General features: G+C 56.0%; 2 protein-coding genes and 1 pseudogene across 2 annotated transcripts in view; 2 read left to right on the forward strand and 1 right to left on the reverse strand.

The window, feature by feature from the left end:
- The window catches only part of ACTN4 (actinin alpha 4), a 66,886-nt gene extending 64,700 nt beyond the window's left edge, over window positions 1-2,186 (forward strand). The window contains exons 20-21 of the mRNA XM_016165242.2: window positions 647-805; window positions 903-2,186. Coding sequence (XP_016020728.1) covers window positions 647-805; window positions 903-1,061 — 318 coding nt within the window. The 3' untranslated portion in view covers window positions 1,062-2,186. The remainder of the gene's footprint in view (window positions 1-646; window positions 806-902) is intronic.
- A 122-nt stretch (window positions 2,187-2,308) lies between these two features.
- On the reverse strand, window positions 2,309-12,547 carry CAPN12 (calpain 12). The gene is made up of 21 exons (XM_016165248.2): window positions 12,311-12,547; window positions 11,980-12,049; window positions 11,710-11,828; window positions 11,395-11,528; window positions 10,548-10,716; window positions 9,681-9,755; window positions 9,524-9,609; window positions 9,379-9,453; window positions 8,585-8,748; window positions 8,266-8,495; window positions 7,968-7,979; window positions 7,534-7,742; window positions 7,325-7,367; window positions 7,182-7,241; window positions 6,648-6,705; window positions 6,205-6,275; window positions 6,042-6,104; window positions 5,292-5,370; window positions 2,982-3,098; window positions 2,822-2,880; window positions 2,309-2,728 (listed from the first exon to the last, which is right to left on the reverse strand). The coding sequence occupies exons 1-21, from the start codon at window positions 12,545-12,547 to the stop codon at window positions 2,702-2,704; spliced, it is 2,157 nt and encodes a 718-aa protein (XP_016020734.2). The 3' UTR covers window positions 2,309-2,701.
- A 3,312-nt stretch (window positions 12,548-15,859) lies between these two features.
- On the forward strand, window positions 15,860-15,978 carry LOC118611620 (annotated as a pseudogene).
- Window positions 15,979-16,874: the final 896 nt, after the last annotated feature.

The following is a 16,874-nucleotide window of genomic DNA, read 5'->3' on the forward strand; positions in this document are numbered from 1 at the left end:
CTTATCTCCACAGGATACAGCCTGGTATGCAGCCTCTGCCTCCCTCGCTGCTGTGCCACTCCTCCCCTCCTCCTGCCTCCCCTTCCTGTTCCTCCTCCCGCTCCCTCTCCTGTCCCGCCCCCTTTCTCTCCCTCCTACTCTTTGTGCCACCCCCTCCAGAGTTTCCAGGTCCTCGGGGACACCCCTCCACCAGCAGTGCAGCCCCTTGTCCCTCCTGCTGCTGCATCTGCTGGGCTGGGGTCCCTCCGATGACTCCCTGAGCCTCCCTCTTTTCTTGGAAGTCTCTGGAGAGAGGAGGTCAGTCCTGCGGCTCTCCCCCTTTCCTTTCTCTTTCTTTCTTTCTTTCTTCCCCATCCTCCAGAGCTAACTTGTGAGCCTAGGGCTGAGGAGCAGCAGACCTGTTTGATCTACACCCCACTCCCCACTTTCCAAAAACAAGGGAGGGGAGGAGCAGAGGGGGCCCATCCCCAGTTTGGGGCGCATGGGACAGTCGGCCTGGGGAGCCAAGACTCTTGGAGACAGGCCGATGACAAAGTGTGTATGCCGGGGTCAGGCCCTGCCTTCCAGGCTTGGTTCTGCCCGCTGTGCCCAGCCCCCCTGCCCCACTCAGAAGCTGCCTGTCCCCTACCCTGCTCCTGCCTCACAGGGCGACGCTGAGTTCAACCGAATCATGAGCGTGGTTGACCCCAACCACAGCGGCCTCGTGACCTTCCAAGCCTTCATCGACTTCATGTCCAGGGAGACCACCGACACAGACACAGCTGACCAGGTCATTGCCTCCTTCAAGGTCCTGGCTGGAGACAAGGTAAGCCAGACACCTCCGCGCACCTGGGCTGGTAGGGAGGGGCTGGGGGACCAGTGCGGGGTGCAGGTGGCCTAGAGTCCTGCCCTGCCGTCTCCAGAACTTCATCACGGCCGAGGAGCTGCGGAGAGAGCTGCCTCCGGACCAGGCTGAGTACTGCATCGCCCGCATGGCGCCATATCAGGGGCCCGACGCCGCACCGGGCGCCCTCGACTACAAGTCCTTCTCCACAGCCCTGTATGGCGAGAGCGACCTGTGAGGCCCTGGCCCGACACCCCTCCTCAGCCTCCAGGAGGGGCTGGTGGGGCCCCTCTGCCCCCTCCCCAGCTGCGCCCCTCTCTGGTCCGTTCCTCTGACTCTGTATCTATGCAAAGCACTCTGTCATTCCTTCCTGGGGTGGGCGGGGTGGGCAGGGGTGGGCAGGGAGGGGCTGGGGCCGGCTCTCTCCTCTCTCTCTCTCTGGTTGGCCAGGAGGTTCTCTACCCCTCCCCATGGCTAGGGGGATGGGAGACTCCGGGTCAGCACTTCTGGTTTGGTAAATATATATATTGTTTTGTTTTGTTTTTTTAACTGTGTGGAGGGGACGGTGGATCCCCACAGCAAAACAGGTCCCCTCTGAGCTCTAGGAACGCCCTCCACACCCCACCCCTTCCTTTGCTCCCGAGGTCCCTTCAAAGCCTCCCACATCCAGGCCAAAGCCCTACGTGCCTTGTCCAGGAACCACCCGCACCTGAGATGGGCCTAGCAGGGTGCGCCACAGCTACCCAACAGGAAAGAGGACCCACCTGCTCCCTGCTCTCTTCCCCCTCCTTTGTGAGTGTCCAGAGATGAGGGGGTGCTGCTCAGCACCCCCACTTTCCTGCAGCAGAGGACTAGGGTTGGGCAGACCAGCCTTTTCCCCTTGCCCCCAACCAGCTCCCACCTTGCTTTGTCTGGACCTGAGTCTGATTTTCTAAGGACCAAAAACCAAAAAAAAAAAAAAAAAAAAAAAAAAAAAAATGCTATAAAAAAAAAAAAAAGAAATAAAAACATCCAGAGAATTACTATTTACTTTATTAACTTACGGATTTATTATATAAATATATATTCACCTAGCAACATATCCTTGCCGCCTCTTGCTCTCGTAATGAAGACATAGCTGATTCGTAACCGTCCCCCAGCCCCTTACTGATTTCTTTGTTGTTTGTCATCAGGCGTGGGTCTCTGGGGACCCTCCTGAGGTGGAGGGGGCTGCTGGCCTGGCTGCCTGTTAGTTGATGGATTTGCGCCTATCTTCCCCCACCCTCCCCCCTTTTTTTGAGTTTATTCTGATTGATTATTTTTCTTGGTTTCTGGATAAACCACCCCTCTGGGGACAGGATAATAAAACATGTAATATTTTTAAGAAGGAGTCTTGCAGCGTCCTCTCTTTCTCCTGTCTTTGCTGTCTACTTAGCAGAGCAGTGACAGAACCCCTCGTCCCAGAGTGAGGCGAGGCCTAGACGTGCCATGACCCCCATTCCCATGAGTGTGTGAAAATGAGACCCACCCAGTCTGCGCCAGGCCCTGTGCTGAGTAACGCTGACTGACTCACGTAGCCAGCACAAGGAAGATGCCCTTGCCATCACTGTGTGCAGGTGAGGTGAGCAAAGCACAGAGAAGTGCAGGGACTTGCCCCACTGGTGAGTGGTGGGGCCAGGGATGGGCTCCAGGCAGCCTGGCTCCCAAGGCCATGCTCTCAACCTCTGTGTGTAGAACGTCAGCCCCCATGCCAGGCAGAGAGGTGGAGGGATGGCGGAGGTTGGTTTTGCTCAGACCCCCACTTGCTGTGGAATAAACCCTGGTCCAGGCTGGCAGAGGGACAGGCGCGGCTCCCGGGAGCTCTCCTGCCTCCAGCCGCAGGCGCTCCCATGTGAGATCCTAGGAGAAGGTGGCCACTGCCAGCCACTGGGCGAGAGAAAAGAAGGCTGGAGTCGGGACTCTCGTGGGACGCCCGCCTTCGCCGCCCTGTACCCCCATCTCCTTGCAGCCCAGACTTACCTGGCTGCGGGTCAGGCAGATGACCCCCTCACCCCCATCCAGGTGCTGGCTGCAGTGGCCTGTGCAGAGAAGAGCAGGAGGCTTAAGCACCTACCACCCCAGTCCCCCTGCCATGGGAGACAGCCTCCCTCTGCCCCACCCATGCCAGGGTGACCCTCACGGAAGATGCAGGTGAGCTGTGCCACGCAGGAAACAAAGCGCTCAAAGTCCACACGTAGACGGCTGTCCCGGTAGCGGCTAGTGAGGGCCTGGGTCAGCTGGTTGTTGAGGTGGAAGCCTAGGGGGAAGCCACTTCTGAGGGAGGCACCGAGACACCACGGAGGCCTGTTGCCACCTCCCAAATCCCAGCTTGGCCTCAACCCAGCTATGTGGCTACAGGCAGCTCCCTTGATCACCCTGGGCTTCATTTGCCTCATTTGTCAAATGGGGACTATGTCTGACCCCATACGGATGTATGATAATTTCTGGAGAGAGCTTAGGCCAATGTCTGGCCTATAACTGTGTCAGTGTTACTACTTCAGACTGCAGAATTTCTACCAGTGGACACAGGAATATTTCTGCACAGCAGAACATTCTCGTCGGTCCAATATGGAGTCTATTTCTTCACACTGCCCAGCAGGGGCAATTTCTAAAGTTCAGAAAACATCTCCGATGAGGAATCTCAATAGAACTTCTGAAAAGCCACAGACACTGGTTCTCCCAGGTCATAGGTCCCTTCCGGGCCTCAACTGCAGGGTGATTCCCTTCCTCCATGCTCCACAGGTAAACAGTCCCAGGATAATTCCATGAACCTCTGCTGCCTCCTAAAGCCCACTCTCCCCCTACTCTGCACTGATACGACAAGTGTCAAGTGCCGTCATGTGCTGTGGGTGGTCTAGGTGAAGCTGAACAGTCTTGGGTGGGGCCTGTGGCCTCACCCTGGTCATGTGACCTCCCAAGGGTCTTTTTGGATTTCATCTACTCTCGAACTGGGGAAAAAGTGCTGCTGTGCCCAGGGCCGTGGGAAAGCCCAGGCGAAGGAGGCGGAAGGGCCAAGAGCCCCTCAGCTGTCCCTCTGGAATTCCTGTTGTCCTTCATGAAAACTGCCTACTTCCTCTGACCCCTCTCAAGGGTTCTTTGGCCCCTAGTGCCTTGGTTTGGGGTCCTGCCTACGGTCCCCTGGTACTGGTGAAGCCCCTCACCAGATTTACTGGGCCCTAGTGACTGTGGCCTCCTAGTTAACCTATCCCCAGGGCCTGATTGTCCTGAGCCTCCTGGTGGCCCTCATGGACTGCACCTCATCTCCCACTCCCCTCCCCACCACTTGGACTTTGCCTTTCCTCCTTTGCACATGCTGCTCCCTCTGCCCAGAACACCTTGTCCTCTCGGCCCGGGCATCCCTACTCATCACACACCCCCTCAAAAAGCCCTCGAAGACACCCCCACATGCAGCATTGAGCACTCTGGGCTCCCACAGCTCCCTGCGCCTCTCCGTCCCCACCCTGACCACTCTGGCCTCTCATTGCCATTGGTGGCTCCGGCTGCCCCTGGACTGGAAGCCATGAGAGATCAAGAAAGGGTTCGTGGTGACCACTGAATCCCCAGCGTCAGATGGCCCAGGGCTGAAGGCAAAGTGGGTGTCCGGGGAATCAGCAAGGCCTTCCCTGACCGCCTCTGTCACGCCACCACCCGCCCCACGTGCCCTAGCGTCTTGGCCTGCCTAGGTGTCCTATTTGTTGTCTGCCTATCCCACCAGAACACCTGCACCTCAAAAGCACTTGATCAGCTTCCCGCCTAGAATGACCGGCACATACCAGGCACTCTTGACAATGAATGGAACGAAATCGTCCCCTTGTTCTCTCACCCCTGCTTCTGTCTGAGATTCATGTCTCACTGTTCCATGTCACTCCATCTTCTGACTCCATCTCCCTCCCCTGCCTGTCTTGGGCTCCTTTCTTTCCTTGCACGTCCCTGGACCTTCGACCTCTCCATGTCTCACTGTGGCAGACCAGCCCCGGGGTAGGTGGGGATCTGAGACTTTCTGTCTAATCCTCCCCACCAGCCCTCTCCACACAAGGGGAAGGTCACACTTGCAGCCCCTCTGTGTCGCAGCCACTTTACAGAGGGAAACAGAGGCCCAAGGAGATGGACTTGTGTACCCAGGGCTACCCAGGAGTAAGTGTCATGAGGATTCCAACCCAAGCTCAGGAAAAATCCGGGACACTCCGCCACAGTGCCCTGGTGACACCAGCTCCTAGGAGGCCCTGTGCCCTGCCCGGCACACTCCCACACTTCACCTTTCCTCACACAGAGAGGATTCTCCCCTTGGCCTCTCAGGGTCACCCAGTCCTTGCCAAGAGCTGGCAACAAGTTAAGGTGTTGGCTTTGTGGGTGGTGGCAGCTAAGTGGACAGCTGGGACTCCGGGAGGACAGGGGGAGGAAGGAGAGCCAGTCCCTTTCCCACGACCCACTCCAGAACCTCTGTCCAAACCTGCGGCATTCAGCGCCAGCCTCAGCTCATGGGAGTTCATGGTTCCAGAGGCATCCCGATCGAATTTGTCAAATATGGCCTGGGCAGGAGGGAAGAGGTCAGTCTCACCCCCCAGGCCCCTGAGCTTCCTGAAGAGGGCTCAGAGGGGACCTCGGGGCCAGACAGCCTGAGTTCCCACCGCAGCTCCCCTTCTTCCTGGCTACACGCCCTGGGCAAACATCTTTACCACTTTGGGCATTTCCCAATCTGTAAAATGGAATCAAATGTAAAGCAGTAACAAGGTTGTTGTGAGGATGACTTAAGACTCCCCTTGTGGCCTAGTGAGGGCTCAGTAAACAGGGGCTTATCGCTATTAGCATGGAGAAGCCTTGGACCATTTTCTCCTCACACAGATGTGGCGGGTAGGAAACACCACCTCCCATTGGTAGACACTCAAAGGCCAGTCATTTGGAAGGGAGGTGACTGGCTTGAGGTCACACAGCCAGAAAGGGGCTAAGCTTGGAGCTGGGATGCCAACCCAGGACCAGAGCCCTGTGCTCTTCTTGATCCTTGAGCTATTTAGTACCTCTGAGGGACCACGGAGGGTGATGGGGCAGGGATGTCTCAGCCAGACCCTTCCCAGTTGGCGTGGTGTGGTCCAGTACCTATTTTCCCTTGGGGCCCTGCTAGCCCACAGAGTACCCATGTCCCTATTAGTAAAGTGCCTCTCCTTCCAAGAGGAGGTGTCTCCATCCAGTCCCTCCCTCTTACCTGCCACCTCTGAAGGTAGCTCCAGAGCTGCTGGAAGTGGTGCAAGGCCAGGCTTTGCCCATGCTGGGGATGGGACATCTGGTTAAAGTCAATGTCCCCAGAAGGGGAGCAGAGGCCTCAACACGCCCAGCCTCCCTACCCAGGCACAGTTGCCATCATGTACCACAAAGCACTGCAGCAGCTGCTCACAGGTCCTGAGCCCGATGTCCGCGGGGGCGCGGGGGTGGACACTGGCTACAGGAAGCAAACAAAGCCCTGAACTCCTTGTGGGCCAGCTGTCATCGTGAGTGCTTGGGGTTACCGTCTCCCCCGCCCCCATTTTACAGAAATTGAGGCACAGAGAGTCAAAAGGCTGCAGGTAACTAACAGCTGGGATTTGAAGCCAGGCAAGTGGGTTCCAAGAGCTAGCAGCCAGGCTCCCTGCCTCTCCCTCGGAGGAAAGGGGCTTATGAGAGGCCATGGTCTTGGCCACCAGTCCCGCCACAGGGCCCACGTGTGGGGAGGCGCTGTCTGGTTGAGCCCAGGTTTCCCAAGGCCTGACTCCCAGCAGCATCCTGGATTAACACACAGGGGGCTCCGAGGGGTCTGCTCTGGTCCCCAACTCACCAGGCTCCAGAGCAATGCTTAGTAAGGCCTGGAGCTGAGGGGCGCCGAGTTCTTCCTCCTAGTAAAGGAGAGAGCCGCGTGTGAGGCCATTGACAGGAAGCCCCATCAACCGCCGGCTCTGCACCCGGCCCAAACAGCATGCCGGCTGTTGCTGGGGACACAGCACAGACCAAGCGAGCCCAGGCCTGCCGGCTCCGAGCTCTCCGCGGCCAGGGTGGTCAGGGCTGCGGTGGGGAAGCGCTGGGAGGTGGGAGCCCACAGCGGGCATGCGCTGACCAGCCTGGGGGAGGGGGAGGAGTGTGTGTGTGTGTGTGTGTGTGTGTGTGTGTGTGTGCGCGCGCGCTCGCGCGCGCGGGTTTGTAGGGAGAGAAAGCCAGGCAGTTACAGGCCGACAAAGTCTCTGAGGCAAGGAAGACTGCATTTTGAGAAATCATGAAATTTAAGCACGGGGAGGGGGAAGTAAAGCAAAATGAGGCATTCGGGGTGAGAGAGGAGTCCAAGGGGAAGGGCAGGATGCTCCGTCCCCCTCCTCACCTCTCCCGCCAGCTCCTTAAACAGCTGCTCCAACCCCAGCTCCAGGGGAACGCAGGGGGCCTGCAGGGTGGGGGGAGTTTAGTACTGGCCAAGAGGGTCTCCACCCCCACCCCGTCGTGCCCCCTCTAGGAACAGCCCCTCACCGCGAGGGCGTGCACATCCGCGCTGATCACGTCGTCGATCTCCCTGCAAATTACAGACCGGGAGTGGGGGAGGGGCCGCTTCCCTCGCGCCTGGGGCTCGGGGGCAGGTGGGGTCTCAGTGGAGGGCTAGAGTGGGGTCACGACAGGAATTCTGGGTCTCTGGGCTGGGGCTGGGGATTCTGGAGGCGGGTCAAGGGGCCTCGGCTCACACGGCGGTGTGGCGGCGCTCAGAGAAGATGCGCAGCGTGAAGTCAGCCTCGTCGCCCGCGCCGGCAGCACTGGGCACCACCAGGTAGTGGCCGGGGCGCAGGCGGCAGCGGCGGCTCACGTCGCGGCGGGCGCAGAAGGGCGAGCGGTCGGCACGCAGCAGGCCCGGCAGGAGCGTGCGACTGTGCGGGGTGTCCCAGAGGCTCAGCAGCTGGGGGAAAAGGAGCAGCGGCAGCGTGACCATAGCCACCCAAGGCCACCCCACCCGGCCGCCCTTCCACCGCACCCCTGCAGACCGCCCGGTGCTGGCCCACTCGTCCACCCAGCAGCCCCACGCAACCCAGGCCCTCCCGGCCCTGGTGCAGGTTGTCCGAGCCCCAGGGGCTGGCTCAGGGGTGGACGGAGCCTGGGATCTGGGGTCCCACGTGAGACCCACCTCCTCTGGGATCTGTAAGAAGGACGAGCAATGTAAGTCAGGAGGGAGGCGCCACCCCACAGAGTCCCCTCCTTGCCCCCTTCCTCTCTTTTCTTCCCATTCTACCCTCATTAAGTCCCTGGCCCTCAGTCCCTGTCTTAGCCCTTCTTTGACCCCTCCTGGGCCACTTCCTCCCATCTGTGCCTCTGTGCATCTCCTCTCCTCCCCTGACCCCCTTCTCTGCCCTCCCTAGCCCCTCGGTCTCTCTTTGACCCGCCCCCCCTTCTGATTCCCTCTGCTGCTAGGCCAGGGGCCCCACCTGGAACACATGGAAACCCACAGTGAGGTATGTGAGGCCCTGGGCCCTCAGGGAACGCCGGTTGCGCTGGATGAGTGACAGGAGGACAGTGCACTTGGGAACTCGTCTCCCTCGAGCAGGGCCGTTTGCCCCCGCAGCCCCCCAGCCTCCCCAGGGCCCCTCCTCATCGTCCTCTTCATCATCAGGCTCCAGCAGGGTCAGCCGGAACTGGGGGTTAGTCCAGAAGGTTTCTAGTAGAAGAAAAAGAAGTGGGGTTACCCCACCTGCCATAGCTTTCTCCCCACCCCCGCTTGCCTCTCAGGGACCCTCCAGGCCTCACCGGCAGCAGGCTGGCTCCCACCAGAGTTGAAGCCTCGCACCCAGCGGCCTTGGAAGGTGTGGATGTGCCAGCCGCCTCCAGCAGGGTGGGGGCCCAGCACCTCAGGGCTCAACGAGCAGATCTGGACTGTGTTGAAGTGGCAAAGGAAGTCCCGCAGCTCCATCCTGGACAGTGGCCAGCGGTCAGACCTTGCCCGGCCCCCACCGTCCCAGGGGCTCGGCCTCCCAAATATCTCAAGTCCCCAGTGTGACCGCCAAATGACAAAGCCTCCCAAATTCCTCAAGTATTGCCAAGTACCCTTCAGTTCACCAAACAGTACCCTGTTTCCTGAATCACCGAGCCCTCCAGCTCCCTTGGACTTCTCCAAGTGAGATAGATGCCTCACAAATAGCCAAGACCCACAAATTCCCCTCAAATGTCGTCAAATAGTCTTCAATCTCCTGAAGATCAAGACCCTTAGAATCTCAATGACGAACAAGTATCCTTCAGTCCCTCAATATTGCCAAGTCTCAAGAAATGCCCCAGGTCTCACCAAGCCCCCTCAATTGCCCTAAATATTACCCATCCACTTTCAACCCCCAGGAGGTTACTAATATTCAAATTCAAACCCCAATTCCCCTAATATTACTGCTAATTCTCTCTGTACTCCCCAGATAGAACACTACCCCCAAATTAGCACGCATATAGGCAGATTCTCCCAATTACGACCCATCCCCATGAACTTCCGCCACGTCCCTTCACTCAGGGCTTGCCCGCTCCCCAAGCCCCACTGGCTGCGACCCTGCCCTGCTCACCAGAACTCGCCATCCTCCTTTTTCACCAGCAGGGCATCTCGCCACTCTCCGGGGAGCGCGTCCCAGCGTGGGCAGCTGGGGAGACCAGGGTGTGAGGTGCGGGCCGGGGGGGCTGAGCGCCCACCACCACCCCGGTGCATCCCACCTGTCACTCCAGGCCCCAGTCCACTCCACGCGGCCCCACGGGTTCCGCAGCCGCAGCAGCCGCACTTTGGTGAAGCCCAGCGACACCTGAGGGTAGCATCGTCAGTGGGGGTGGCACCTGGACAACCCCTGCCAGCCCATCCATAGGGGGTGCTCACCTTGTGTGTGCCTGTGACTGAATATGCATGTCCCTTCACCAGCCCATCTTCTGTACGGTACTCGCCCCGATCACTCTGGGCCGAGGACAAGGAATGGTGAGGCCACAGTGGGGGACAGGAGGGTGGTTGTTCCTCTCTGCCCCCCTACCTCTTGCCACCAAAGCAGGAATCAGCCAGGGCACCCAACTTAATATCACAGTGCTCTGAGGGTGGGTAGGAGTTGGTGAGGGTGAGAGAGGGAGACAGACAAGAGACAAAAATAAGATGGAAAGAGGAGAGACAGAGATGCAGAGATGAAGAAAGCTACAGAACAGATGGAGGGAGATGGAAGGGACAGAGAAACAAAAGACAAAGCGAGTTAGTAACAGAGCATAGGATCAGGTAGATGAACGAGTGAATGGTTATACCGACTCAGTGAGTGAATATGTAATTGGGTCACAAATGAACATAAGACCCAAGCTGAGTCCATGAAAACGAATCCTGGGACTTTTGCAGAAGTTCTCAGAAAGAGGCACTCTCCCTTCCCCCTCACCCCCCGGGTGGAGGGAGGTGCCTGTGGGTGCTTCTTTTGTGCCCAAGAGGGGAAAGCCTGCCTGAGCGAAGCTAACGCAGGATCAGGAATAAAAAAAAAAAACACGATTACAACATCTGCTAAGCACCTGGATCCAGCTGTGCCTGAAGCTCATTAGTCATGAACACGAATATCCTTTTGACTTTTTTGTATTTGATTTGTGAGAGAAAATAAGCCAACAGTGAAAGACAAGAGAAGGACACAGAACACCCCCCTCAGTTGTGACTGTGTGCTGGTTGGTCCTGGTGTGTGTGTATGATGGGGGGCGGGGGTCTCCGTGGGAATCTGACTCTCACCAGGGCGGTGGCACCCACGAGGGACTCCTTGGCCAGGGCGTGACGCAGGGCCGAGAAGAGGCCTGGGGTGTCCTGCCTCAGGTAGAGCACCTCGCCCACGCCGCCTGTGAAGTCCACGAAAGCCTCGTTCATGTGGCCGCCCCGCATCACTTCATAGGAGCCGTGTAGCCTGTGGGAGCAGGTGTGGGATGGAGGCGTCTCAGGCATGTCTGAGCATCTCAGGTCTGGGGGCCTCTGTCCCAGGGTTTCAGGTCCCAGGGGCTATCCCTGAAATTCGCAGACTCTTGAAATGGAAGACTATGACACACTGTGGAAGTCTCGAGTCCCTGGGCCACCAAGACTGCATGATTTGGGGGTCAAAGGTGAGCCCTGTCAGAATTCTGGGCATCATGGGGGCTGTGTCTGAAGCTTTAAGTCTCTGAGAGAAAGATGTCTGCTTTGGGGATAATCCCCATGGGGCTTGTTAAGGATTTTAGATTCAAAGGATGAGGAAAAGTAAATATTTGAGAGTCCAAGGTCTTACATTCAATATTTTGGGGGTGCTTTGGGTTTCTGATGGATCAGAAGAGATTGTCTGAGATTACAGTTCCCCTAATAAATCTTAGACTTAGTGACTCCAGTGCCTGATGAGAGAATTCAAGCTCCTTAAGAATTCTAGGAATATTTGTGTGCATGCGATAGAAGGGTGTTTACGGTTTGGAGAGCCTCAGTGGGTGGTGTGACATTAGTGTCCCAGGGTCTGTGACCTGGTTTGGGGTCCTTAGCGGGATGCCTAGAGGATCTCAGAAGTTGGGGGCTCTAGGGGTCCCATGTGGCTAGGGCCTTTGGCTGGGTAGGGGGTCCTTACTTGGCATAGGCCTTTTCCAAGAGGGGGGCCCAGAACTCGTTCCGCTGTTCTGAGCGCACGAACATCAGCTTCCCCTCACGCACGGGCAGCCTGTCGTCCACCACCACGTCCACCCAGCTGCCAAACTGCCAGAGCTGGCGGGGGGAGGGGCAGGGACTGGGCTCGGCTCCCAAGCTCCAGCCCTGCCCGGGCCCCAGCCCCTGACCCCCCACCCTTCCCTACCTTCTAAGAACTCCAGCCCCAAGGGAAATGTCAGCAATGAAATTCATGTCACCGGGGGGAAACCAAGGTATGAACAGAGGAGACAAGCTTTACCTGGAAGTGAAAGACACCTGCATAGCCATCTCGGAAACCCTGTCCAGGGGGGACCACCTGCCGCAGGAGTCGGGGGTGCAGAGTGAGGGAGGCAGCGGCCGCAAGAAACCAGCAGTTACCTAGGAAGAAAAAGGAAGACTGATGCCCAGGGAGAGGAGGAGGGGGGCGGGCGCGGCATGGGGTCAGGAGACGGTAGACTGGGGGCAGAGGTCAGGGTCCCAGCTGCAACTTGCCGGATCTGGGGGCTCAAGATGGATTCAGTGGTCTCACCCAGGCTCCCCTGGCACACGTCGGTCCGGCTCATGTCCTCACAGATGAACTGGGGCTCAGCACAAAACTCCTGGGGCGATGGGGATTCCAGGCCTCAGCCAGGAAAGGGAGGGAGGGAGCAACTGGGCGGCCAAACACCTGGGTCCCCTCCTGCCCTCTGCTCCATAGTAATGAGCACCCCCAACCCTATGAGAGGTTGCCTTCCCTGGACCTCCCCAGAGCCTGCTCTGAGCTGGTCCCACAGTGGCCCCCTCTCCCTCAGACCCAGAGCCCAGCCTCCCAGCACCCTCCTCCCTCAGACCCAGAGCCCAGCCCCCCAGCCACACTTTACATGGGGCCTCATCCATTTCACCCCTTTGGCCTTCTCCGAGTCTGGCCCCAGCTGGTCATAGCCAAGGGCATCGGGGCCAGCAGGAAAGTAAGGGTCTCGGAACAGGATCCCCTCATACAAGCAGGCTGCTCGGATTGCCTCATAGCTCTGGCCTCGGAAGGGCTTCGGGCCCCCAACTCCGGGTCCTGCCTCCTCATCTACCAGCTGGATGGTGACCTTCCCGCTGCCACACGCCATCTGGAAACTCTGGACTCACAGGCTGGCCCTAGACCCTTTAACCTCCTGAGTCACAGGGGCGGGGACTTCCCTCCATCTGAGCTTCGGTGGGGGTCTTTAGGCAGTGAGTAGCCTTCCCTCATTAATACTAATTGATGGTTTGAGGTGGAGGGAGCAGGGACGCCTCTTCAGTGGATTCCTCCCTGGGGCGTGGGACCTTCAGTTGTGGCCAGAGTAGCAGCTTAATGGGCTTGGACAGCAGCAGGAGGGAAGGTGGCAGAGCTGAGGGAGGACTGGCTGCCACTGTGGGAGTGCCCAGAAGGAGGTCATGTGGGAGGGGATGCCTTTCTGTCAACTTGCCCCTGCGTGTCTCCCCGTTTGGCTGGGAGGGCGGTATGTCTACTGCTGTGTGTCTCTCTCCCTCTCTGCGTCTGACAGTTTCTCTCTCTGCCTGCCGCGTATCTCTTTTCTCCATCTTGGCCTCACTGCCTGCCTCCATCCAACTCTCTCATCTCCTTTTGTCTTTCTCTGTGTTTCGTTTGTTTTTCTCTGTCTGTGCCTGTGTCTCTCTCTGTATCTCCCTCATCTCCATCCCTCTCTATTTGTCTCTCTTTCTATGTCTCTGTTTTTCTCCATACCTGTCTTGCGCATGCCTCACTGTCTGTCCCTCTCCATCTTCCTCTTTGTCCTTGTAACTCCTCAGTCACCATGGCAGGACTCTGAGGCGTCAGGACCCTCATCTCCTGCCTCCCTGACAAGCCAGACCTCAACCTGGTTGCCCCAGGCAGGGCTGGCCATGGAAGGGCTGCTCTGCGCCCCCTGCCTCAGGCTGAGAGCCGAGCCCCTCGTTGGTCATGACACCCTGCTCTGCCCACACTAGGTTCAGGGTCCAGTGGAGCAGTATTTCCCCCAAAGGATGCCGAAGCTTTTGGAGAAGATGGGAGAAATAAGTTTCAAGAGGCCAGAGCTTCACCGGCGTTTGTCCCAGGAGACCTTCCATCCTCAGTGAGGGTCTCCTGCCCTAGAAGAACTGTGTTACCTCTGCAGCACCCAGATGTCCCTCAGCCCTCTGGCACCCTTCCCTCCAAATGGACCAACAGATGGTATCTGAGCCTCCCAGCTGTGTGGCCACCAAAAGGGCTATAAAACAGGTTTTCTTTTCGTAGAATTACCAAGACCCCCTCCCCCATTGTGAGGCAGGTGACAGTGATTAGGAGCACATGCCAAAGGTGGGACCCAGAGGGCCTGGGTTCGAATCCTAGCTCTACCACTGAGAACCTGTGTCTTGGGCAGTCACTTAGCCTCTCTGTGCTTCATCTCTGCAGTGGGGGAACTAATAGGACCTACTTGTTGTGAGAAGCAAATGGGTTAATATGTGGGACACGTTCAGAGCAGTGCCTAACACAGAATAGGTGCTCAATAAACATTAGATGTTATGACTACACCCTAAGGTCCCATCCATGATCACCTGTCACCTCTGCCCGCTGTTTCTGCCACTTCCACAGTCACCTCCACTGTCCTGCTACCTTTTCTCCACATTCCCACCCCGTGAGGTCACAGCCCTCTCCCTTTTATTTGCCCCAAAGTACCACTAACAGTAGGAGGAAGCTTTTAGTAAACCTGACTGACATCTTGCAGTGACCAGGAAATGACTACTTGTGAAAACTGCCTGTCAGGTCATCTGGCAGTTTGTCCGCTGCTTCCTGCTTTGTTTTGGTCCCGGTCCGCAGGCCCCTCCTGGCCTCTGCTCCTATGACGTCCCTGCTGCCCACCGAGTTGCAGGGCTCTGGGCACATGCCACAAAAAAGCGTTCTCTCAATCATTACATCCAGAGTACCAAATATGCTTTCCCTGGCCAAGGTAAGAAAGCGTACTGATGCTATCATAGTGGATTTCTGCTGCATTGTGAGCCCAGCGTCCCCTATCTTTTTATGGAATCAGCATCCTCATTCCGTTTTAAAGATCCACCTTATTCTCAAGCCAAGCGGCTCTGGTAGGGCTGGCCCCGCCCACCAGCTCCATGGAAAGGCGTTTGACTAATACCAGCCAATCGGAGCAGCGCAGGCTCTGGCCACACCCCTGCCGTACCTCGTGGCCACACTCCTCGTTTGCGGGCAGACTCAGGGCGGAGCTACTTTTTCCCATCCCGAAGCCACTAAACTGGTGGGATGTAAACCCGATGTAGCAGGATTCTACGTGGCCACGTTGTCAGGAGACCCTGTCTGAAAATGACGACGCGGAGGGAAGCAGAGCCAGGCAATGGGGAGAGAGACGAGACCCCCCAGAAGCACAGAGCCCATCAATCCAGTCGTGCTGAAAATCAGACTTTTACATTAAAGGAGCCACTAAATTCTACTTTTCTCTTTTTCCAAGTTTTTATCATTTTATTTTATTTCGTTTTGTTTTGTTTTACTTTACAAAAGCCACTGACAACCAGAAGAAGCTTTCCTAATTCATCGGCATGAGTTCTGCAGCAATGCACCAACCCGAAGGTCCCCATATGCAACAAGAGACCCGACTGAGCCACGGAGTGAGCAGTCTGGTGCCCGTTTACTCCATTCCGCCCCCCCCTCCCCCCACCCTCCGTCTCCTCACCTAACGAACGGCAAAGTGCAGATATTCCTGCTTCACCAAGTTAAGGCTGCACTCGGGCCATAAAAAAAAAAAAAAAAAAAAAAAAAAAAAAAAAGATTCTTCCTAAAACACTATCACGAAAACGAAAGGCCCCCCTGACCCAGGAGAGAGCAGACAGATGCTCACTACTGTCCAAACTCTTGCTCTGACTGCAGCAGGCACTGTTCAAAGCACTTCAAAATCTGATCTCCTTTATCCCTCACAGGGCCCCATGAGAGGCGTCCAGGCAGCTCCAGCTGCCACAGCAAATACCAGAGACTTGGGGCTCAGACAACACACATTTATCTATCACTCAGTTCTGGAGTCTGGAAGTCGCAAATCAGGGTGCCAGAGCGGTTGGGTTCTGGCGAGAGCTCTCTTCCAGGCTTGCAGACTGCAGCCTTCATACTGCATCTTCCCAAGGTGGAGACGGAGTTGTGCTCTTTCTCTCCTTATCAGGACGCTAATCCCATGATGAGGGCCCCACCCTCATCACCTCATCTAAACCTAACTACTTCCCAAAACCCTCCCCTCCATCACATTGAGGATTAGGGCTTCCAACATATAAATTTGGGGAGGAAGGGGTAGAAACACGATCAGTCCATTACAAGAGGTAAGCCCTAGAGTGAGCCCTATTTTACAGATAAGAAAACTGAGGTGCAGAGAAGTGTGGTGCTTTGTCCATGCTCTCACAGTTGCAGAATTAAGATTTGAATCCGAGTCTTCAGCCATGCCACCCTGAACGTGCCTGATCCCATCTGGTTTCGGAAGCTAAGCAGGGTCGGGCCTGGTTAGTACTTGGATGGGAGACCACCTAGGCATACCAGATGCTGTAGGCAATAAGAAAAAAAAAAAAGATTTGAATCCGGTGGTCTTGCTTACTGATTCTACTATATTGTCTCTCAAAGGATAGTATTCAGAATATATAAAGAGCTCCTACAAATAAACAACAGCTAACTCAATAGACAATGGGCAAAAGACATGAATGAATAAGGAATTGTAGAATCAGTGACCAATAAGCATATGAAATGCTAATTAAGACCATTTAAAATACCATTATACTTACCAGGATAGGAAGAAAGTTAAGGTCCGAGAATGCCAAACATTGGCAGGAATGTGGAACAACCGTGCTGACAGAGAGGTGTAACTTGGTTCAAACACCTTGAAAGACAACTTGACATTACTCAGTTAGTGCCTACCTCCCCTGTAACCCAGCTATTCCGCTCCCAGGCAAATGTATCCTAGAGAAATGCATGCACATGTGTCCCAGGAGACACATGCAAAAACATTCATAGCACAGTTTGTGACAGCAAAAACCTGAAAACGACGAAAATATCCTTTGTCAGCCAAATGAGAAAATTGCTTTATTCACACAAGGGAAGACAACACAGAACTCAAAACTGGATGTAATGCAGCTACAACCTGGGAGACGCTTAGAAACATAATGTCGAGTGAAAATAACAAGCCTCAGAAGAATATCCATGGTACTTTTTAAAAAAGTATTTATTGTTGCAGAAGATTTAAAACACAAACAAAAGGAGACGGAATGTTGTAATGAACTCCGACATCCCCATTACCCAGTTTCAACAATCGTTAACTCAGGCAAATCCTACCCCACCCTCTTATATCATTTTGAGGCAAATCCCAGACATCATTTAATTTCTTCAGTAAACATTTCAATATATTTCTCTAAAAATATAAACATTCTTAAAGAAAACCAAAATCCAAGAAAATT

The sequence above is a fragment of the Rousettus aegyptiacus genome, unplaced genomic scaffold (assembly GCF_014176215.1).
Source record: "Rousettus aegyptiacus isolate mRouAeg1 unplaced genomic scaffold, mRouAeg1.p scaffold_m13_p_14, whole genome shotgun sequence".
NCBI classification, from domain to species: domain Eukaryota; kingdom Metazoa; phylum Chordata; class Mammalia; order Chiroptera; family Pteropodidae; genus Rousettus; species Rousettus aegyptiacus.